At 49.2% G+C, this 8187-nt stretch overlaps 1 protein-coding gene across 1 annotated transcript in view; it reads right to left on the reverse strand.

The window, feature by feature from the left end:
• LOC135206220 (protein FAM98A-like) overlaps window positions 1–7987 on the reverse strand; it is a gene marked incomplete in the record, with an annotated part of 85545 nt that extends 77558 nt beyond the window's left edge. Inside the window, 1 exon segment of the mRNA XM_064237569.1 lies at window positions 7806–7987. Coding sequence (XP_064093639.1) covers window positions 7806–7849 — 44 coding nt within the window.
• Between the last annotated feature and the right edge of the window lie 200 nt (window positions 7988–8187).

Genomic DNA, 8187 nt, shown 5'->3' on the forward strand with positions numbered 1-8187 from the left:
AATCAGTAGAGGCAAGTTGTCCAAGCATCCGGGTAAGTCACGTGACCTTCGCCCTTTAAAGAGTTATGCTGAGAGACCAAACAAATAAAATATTTGTTAGTCACCGATGCCGGACGGCGCGGCGATGATTCTCTTAATGCATAAGCTCAAAAGGCGAAAGTCAATTGCCTTCAAAAGACCGAGGTCCCTGATGGCAAGAAAATCTCATAGACGTTGAATCTCAGCTTAAGGAGAAACAACACTATGTGACGTTGAAGACGAAGGTAGGCAATGAATGCAACCTACGTCTTCCAGCTGAATCGAGAGAAGGAATCTCAAGATTCTAAACTGTGCTTAAATGACTGAAAACGGCTAACCGCCATTTCATTGCTGTCCGTTGTGCAATGAAAGCGGGGCGTTCTTCAGTAATGAAACACAGGGGAGAGCCGCTTGAAGAACTGCTTCTCATAGGCTGAACGTTTGGAAGTAGAGCTGGCAGGTGTGGGAGTAGGCTATGTCTTTCAATACATCTGCTAATCCGGGGTGAACAATGAACAATTGTACACCTCCGAATACAAGATATTTTGAGGACAAACTCAGATTCCGCAAAAATCATTCGCATTATCGGGTGGATACGATGCAGCAAGAGACTATTACAGAATTCTGTTACCGTGCGGTAAACAGAAAGATGAGAGTCGAATAGATATCTCTGTTTAAAATTCTCGCAATACCGAAGACGATGAATACTAGCGTTTCTCAGCAGTAGATGGTCATTCATGTATGCGAGAATCCCCGTTAATCAGAGACTTAAGTCCGTGATTGTTGGGCAGAGATACGGTTGTTATTCAATCAAAGCAGGTGAGAAAGACATAAACAACCGCTATCTCAAAGCGGCAGCTGATACTGAAAATGCCTCGGGACAATTCAATACGCAGTAGCTGTCGCTGACTCGTCATCCTGAGTTGCCAAGTAATCCTTTCCTTACGAAGGAATGCGTTCGGCTAGAACCACCGAGCATAAAAAAGATATGCTCGAGCAATTATATTTAAGCGAACTAATTCGGTAAATATAAAAGCTAAAATGGTGTTGTTGTGACAACACCATAAGTATATAAAATTGAAACTGGAAACTCCTGGGAGGTTGCAGGCAACCCGGGTTTGCAGTTCAATTAGAATACTTTTCGTCTAAGTCGCAATCCGTAGAATAACCAGGATATGCGCCTACCCCTCGGACCATTCAACTGCTTAGCAGAATCATGTCGCGAGGTTAATATACGTAGTATATTTGTAGGATCTGAACAACGATCTCCATCCTAAATTCTTTCCTTCAAGAAAACAAAATAAGGATTGGAGATCGACCACCTTCGTTCTCTATAAAGAGAGTGAAGGAGAAGTCTTCCTCGAAGGAAAGCTTCAATGGTGAACAGAATACTAAGACGATAGTTCCAGCCAAACTGGATATTCCCGTCCGTTCTTTGTCTCTATTCCAGGTTGGTCGCCTACTGTGAGATAGTCTTCTTTCAGCAGCAGTCTTCTTCCTAATGCTAGAAATTCCAGGAATTCGAGCATAGGCGAGGTTCCCGATTATCGTGTAACATATCGGGGAGGGTTCTCGTCTCGCTCACTTTGGACCGTGGTCTCGCCTAAGTGTTTGGAGATCGTAAGAAACTCTAAACACTCGAATGCGCTAGAAATTCCGTAGAATTCTAAGCAGTCTGCGAAAACCCCCACCGAATTCGTCAAACGATATCGGCTGGTGGTCCTCTCGATTCCCGTAGAAATAGAGAATGGGGCAGGATCCCTCCTCAACGACCGGGGCTTACTAGTAGGACCCGAAGGTCCCCCCTGGTAGCGCAGTCCCCAACGTGGGATCCTACAGAGAAATCTCTGTAGGATCCTTCCCCTTTCCCTCGTAGCCGTAAGGAGAGAAGGGAATGGGGGAGGAATTGGATACTCGCTCGCCTTCCCAGTGGAACTAGCAGTTGGAGAAGAGTAGGAGCAGCCATCGCCTTGCGGCGATGGCCTCTCAGAGTCTGGGAAAACGTATCGTCAGGAGAAAACGTTTTTTCCCGAGGAGGGTTACGAACTCTCACTGTAGGTAAGGGTCTGCCGCCACTGTGAACGTCGTCTGGGTGGGGCTGATCGACACCTGACAGGAGAGAGCCGATACCGTCCTCCGACTCATTCCAGTCCTCGTCGAGGTCGAAACCTCTCAGGAGGACCGAAGGAGTATTTAAATACGGTGTCCGAAGACACGTAGAAACGCCGCTGTCGCAGTAGAGGAGTGGAAGTAGCTTGATCGACGGCCAGAACTGAGAGAGCCTTCTTGTCCGGAGACGAGAGACTCTGGGTTTCAAGACAGAATCGGTAAGCTCGATCGCGGGTCATAACCCACCGTCGGTTTGGGTTGTCCCTCTCGGGCCCCAAAACGACTCGAGCAGAGACATGGGCTCTGCTGGTGGGAGCGGCGATCCTTCCCCCCGGTCGTTGTGCTGACGAATCAGTGCAATAACCTGGGTAAAGTTACTCTGAATCTCGGAAGTTACAGCGTCTTGAGGAGTAGGACCGTCCAGTCCCTCCAACAAGAGCAGCTCCCAGGACCCTCCTCCTTCAGAAGAAGGACCAGCAACAGATCCCTGACGGTTGCCTCCAATCACTTGCGCGTTACGTCCTGGTTGGTCCCTAAGACCAACCTGGCACGTGCGGCGTCGTGACGGGATCGTGAGCGGCGCATCCCTCCTCACGATCACTCCTATATACCTAGCTCTTCCTGGCGTATGCCGAGGAAGTTGAAGGTATCGGAGAGACAGAACTGACGCTACCCCCTCTCCCCCTGACGGTCGCCTCCAATCACTTGCGCGTACGTCCTGGTTGGTCTAAGACCATACGTGGCACGTGCGGCGTCGTGACGGGATCGTGAGCGGCGCACACCTCTCACGATCACTCCTAGCTACTCGCTCTTCCCGGTGTAGCCCGAGGAAGTTGAAGGTAGTGGAGAGACAGACCTGACGCTCCCCCCCCCGCTCGCTGGCAGGACCAGCGTACGTGGGGGGCTGCAGCCGATCACCAACCCGCGGTGGTGGGGATCGATCTGCAGGCCTGGCCGTGCCGCTCACCTGTGGCGAGCGGCTCGACTGAGCACGTCGACCCCGGTCCCGTGCGTCAGACGAGCTGCTGCTGGTCACCGTATCCGCCCGGTCCCTGTGGGAGTGGCGGCGGTCAGGTGACCTGCAGAGCTCGCTTTCGCCGTGAGACCGGTGAGCGTCCTCGCGGCACGTCAAACCGCTGGTACCAGCCGAGGCTGGTACCGTCGGTCGATGGGGAGCCTGGGGGACCTCTTCCCAGCCTCAACCCGTGGCCGGTCAGAGACCGTCACGTCCACCCGAGGTACCGGCTGGTCGCTGCGAGAGCGGCCGCTGGCCTGGCGAGAGTCCACCTGAGCGGCTCTCGACAGTCTTCTGCTCCGTGCCTCGGTCATGACGCTGAGCGAACTCAGGCGTCTTAACTTTGGCTGCACGGTCACCCGAAGGAGATCGTACACTCGGAACTTCTCGCGGACGAGAAACCGAGCCGGCTACCTGGCTTAGCAGCAGAGCTGCCAAGACCAGGCGAGGGTGTACCAGCGGTAGCCAGCACACCCTGGTCCCCGTCTTCTTCTTCTTCTCAGAAGGGAGACGGGCCCCCGTTCCCGAAGGAACAGGAGGACCAGCAGAAGAACCCCCCCGTCACACCGGAATGTGACGAGCCCTTCGAAGTTCCCGAAGGAGTCTTCTTAGGGGGAAACAAAACCCGGTTACCAGCTGGTCGCTGCGAGAGCGGCCGCTGGCCTGGCGAGAGTCACCTGAGCGGGTTTCTCGCCAGCCTTCTGCTCCGTGCCGTGGTCTTGGCGCCGAGCGAACTCTGGCGCCGAAACTTTGGCTGCACGGTCTCCCGAGGGAGAGCGTACACTCGGGATCTCCCGCGAACGAGAGACCGAGCCGGAACCTGGCGTAGCGGCATCGCCGCTAAAGCACCAGGCGAGGAAGTACCAGAGCTAACCGATACTCCTCTGGTCCCCGTATCTCTCTGCCTTACGGAAGGGGAGACGGGCCCCGCTCCGGAGGGAGCAGGAGGACCAGCAGAAGGACCCCCCGTCCCACCGAGGTGGGACGGGCCCTTAGAAGTTCCCGAAGGAGACTTCTTAGGGGGGGGAGGCAGCCTTCTTCTTCTTCGGCTTATGGGCCTTAGAAGTCGAAGGGGAAGAGGCAGCAACAGACGAAGATGACACCTTCCTCTTCTTCGTCAGCTCACGCAGGACAGTCGTCAGGTCCTCCATCCAGGCCAGAGTCGGGCCTATTGCCGAAGCAACACGGCCCGACTGCACCTGTCCGGAAGGACCTGGGACTGGGGAAGACACACCATGGGCAGGACCAGCATGGACAGGCGCAGGAACCAGGAGCGACAGGAACAGCAACCAGCTCAGGAGCGGCAGGAACAGCGGCAGCGGTAAACACAGAAGGGACAGCCAAGCCAGTAGCGGGAACCACATCAGCGACAGGTACGGCAGGCCCAGCCATCGCCTCGTAGAATCATCGGCAGCCAGCGTGGTACTGGCGGCCGGTCCAGGGGCGAGCTGCTGGAACAGCGGAAGTCTGGGGCAGGCAACACGAAGAAAACACAGGCGGCGGCGGCATACCCCTCCTCGGTACGGCGGCGACCGGCCCTAGAAGCGGCAGACGGCGTCACCGACACAGCATGGGGAGTGTAGACCAGCGGGGGAAGCAGCATACGGGCGCCGTGAAGGTTGTAGTGGAGACCACTCCAAGGTCACCGCCCCAGACCTCGCTAGACTCTGCAGCAGATCGTGGATGCTAGGCACGCCCTGCAGCCGCAGTGGTCCATACCTGTCCAAGGTCGTCTCCCACGGCTGTAGCACCTGCGGTAGCACAGACAGATTAGTAAGAGGGGTTCCCTCACGCACGGGGGGGGGAGACATGCCCCCACCCCGAACGGAAGGAAGACCCCAAAAACAAAATACGAGGAAGCTGAGCGGGGGGGCAGGAAAGAAGACGAAGAATCGGATACCAAGGGAGTCGCGGGAGAGCTTTCCGACGACTTCCTGGCAGACCTTCGCTTCCCCTACCCCCGCACAGCAGTGAAAAGTAATATGAAAATGAAACAGAATACTGCACTTGCGATTCACTTCATAGAACTTAAAGAGGGAAAAATCAATTCCCGGTAAGAGCGGAAACTTGATCCTATAAATATGATGCTATCATAAATATATATGAAAATGAACAATACTGCACTTGCTATTTTCACTTTCACAGCAATAAATCGTAAGGATTAATTCCCGGGTAAGAGCGGAAATTGATCCAAAATTAAATTTGATGCAATTAATAAATGAAAATGAAAAGAAAACTGCATTGCGAATCCACTTTCATTGCATTCTATTCATACAAAATAAGAGGCTCTTGCCGAGCGCAATCAAGCTCTCGGCAACGAACGCACAGGGCAAAAATATAATGAAAAAGAGTACTTACATCTTTCAATTACACACTTTCGCCCAAAATACATGACTCGGCGTGAGTGCGCCCGCCCTCGGCACCGAGACATAATTCAAGGGTTCAATTCATGAAAAGAGCGGAAATCGCCGTCTCTACGGCGATAGCTCCATGTTGATTCATAATTAAGTAATGAAAATGAAAACAGTGTACTTACAGTTTCATTTTCAAGTCAAACCAAACCATTAGTAGAAAACACAATATAAACAAAGCATACGACGATGAAGCGGGCAGAGAGCGATGACGAACACGTCCTTCACACCCGCGGCCGAAAGCAAAAGTGATTCTTCACCTCTCGGGCGCGCGGGCGCGCGCACGATCGGACAAGCAGTTAACTACCGTTCTCCCCTTGTTCGAAGCTTACGACCGTCCCAGCTGCCGCTAGTTACCTTCCTATTGTTAAAGGACCGAGGGTTTGTATTACGTATCGGAACAAATCGTGTTTCGATTGTTGTGATAAAAGTGCTCCAGCGTCTGTGGGTACAAGTGGTGTGCGGATTTATCACAGGAATTGGAAAGTTTGTTGACACAAGCGACTCCGTAAACATCGAGATGGCGTCAATCTTCGAAACATTTTTAGTTGTAGCTAAGTAAAAATTTCTAAAGCGTTTTGGTGAGATTTCCACTGCCGTGGGCGCCATTTTCAGTACCCTCTGTTTAAATCTTAAAATTTGGCCTTAATTTCTAACTTTGGAGAAAATACTTACTTCGAAAGGAGAGTAGAGGTCTTTAGCTCCGTTTCTCACCAACAACAAGTCGCGACTGATGCCCATCTCGGGTGTCAGGACGCGTTATAATGTACTTTTTCGGAGGGTGGCAAACGTTGAATGTAGGTGGCCTGGTTGGCCTGCCGTGGTGATCTACCCTAGTTGCCTAACTTGACTTCTTAAACAAATGAACGACCTATCAGTCAAAATATTTAGTTTCAAACATGTTTGTTAAAGATTTATTACAAAATCTGTTGTCCAAAGACATCATTCCGTCACTTCTTGAAAATATAGCCTACCTATTCTCAAAAATTATATGTAGCCTAATTCATGTGTTACAAAAGGCTAATTTGCCAAGCATAAAGTAGTTTGATATCATACATTCTTCTTGGTAAAATCCAAGACTACTAATGTGGCCTGGTTCCCAGCAGTCGCCAACCAGAGGATTTCCCATAAGCTTTTATCTTGTATTTTGCTTGTTTGTAATAATCTTGTTTGTATTGACCGTCTCTTGTTTATGTTCCGATATTTAGCGTTTCTTATTTATAATTTTCTGTTTGTCTTTTTATATGTTTACAATGGTATTTACCATCTTATGTTTAACCAGTTTTCTTTCATTTTTACAATATTCACCACCTTATGTGTATACTTTTCTTCGGTTTTATGTTTGTGATCTTTAACATTTATTTTTATTCAAGTTAATTTTTTATTTAGATAACCGATGCTCTTTACTACTAGGACCTACCTTTTAGCCTACCTATTAGGAGTAGCTACTATAGGTACCTAGATATGTCTGCCTTTTGTTCATGTTTATAATAGTATTTACTAGCTAGGTATCATCTTTTTCTTACATTTTTTGCATTTATCCTCATGGGGCCGGTTTTTCAAACGTAAGTTTGAAAAACCTACCCTACTTAGCCTACTAGGCTAAAGGCCTAAGCAACTGGCAAACTGAAGACTCACCATATGGACCAAACAGGTAGTACCTAGGTATAAAAAGTTAAAGACAACGATAACATAGCTATGCAATTTCATTCGCCTTAAACTTTGATTAATCATGCTTAGTACTATACAATAGATCAACCAACACAAACTAATGTAGGTCTATGATTAGTTTAATCACGCCTTTTCTACATTGGTGATGATTTGGCCTATGCCGACTACTACCTATCATTAAGGTCTATCTTCTCGTAGACTATGGGGCAAGGAAATATGTCCAATGCAACAATAAACGTAGTTTAAACTGTAAAAAAACAACATTAAGTAAGCAGCTACCCTTAGGGTGTAATGAAGGACCTCTCCATCCGGGAGGTTGTCAAAGGCCGAGCGAGATAAGGATACGTGGCTAATACGATTGGGTCTCTGGTAAAAGTTATAAAGTGCCACAATTTCTATCCTCAAAAACAACATACTGTTTTGGCCATTCATGCTAAACTGGTCTAGAAAACGAGCGTAACCAAATAAGCATTGCCTATGATACAAAAATTGTAAACTACCTAGGTCTAGGCTACCGTGGCCGAGGTAGTTGACACAGCTGAGAGACAACAACAAATATAACAGAGAAAAATACTATAGCGGCATACCCTAAATCCTCCAACGAGTCCAAGATATCATTCTCCATCGCAGATCAAATATAATGATGGCCAGGCCTATGAGAAGCGTTAAAAGTTCGATCAGGTTTCGCAATTTGCAGGCCGGCCACCGTTTGCCGCAAGTCCACGCCTGTTGCCAGACAGTGACTTAACCAAACACGGCGGTCTTCGAACGCGCTGTACGTCATTTTCGCTTTTGAAGAAACAATTAACCGCTAAGTGTAATTTTTTTTATTAAATAATAAATTTTCAATGACAATACATGAATAAGACAATCTTGTTTTACTGACAGTTACTCAGCTTTAACTTTCATCTAATCGATTCTGAGGTAGTCAGAAGATGGAGTCAGTCGTACTGTTCGGACAAT

The sequence above is a fragment of the Macrobrachium nipponense genome, chromosome 29 (genome assembly GCF_015104395.2).
Source record: "Macrobrachium nipponense isolate FS-2020 chromosome 29, ASM1510439v2, whole genome shotgun sequence".
Taxonomy (NCBI): domain Eukaryota; kingdom Metazoa; phylum Arthropoda; class Malacostraca; order Decapoda; family Palaemonidae; genus Macrobrachium; species Macrobrachium nipponense.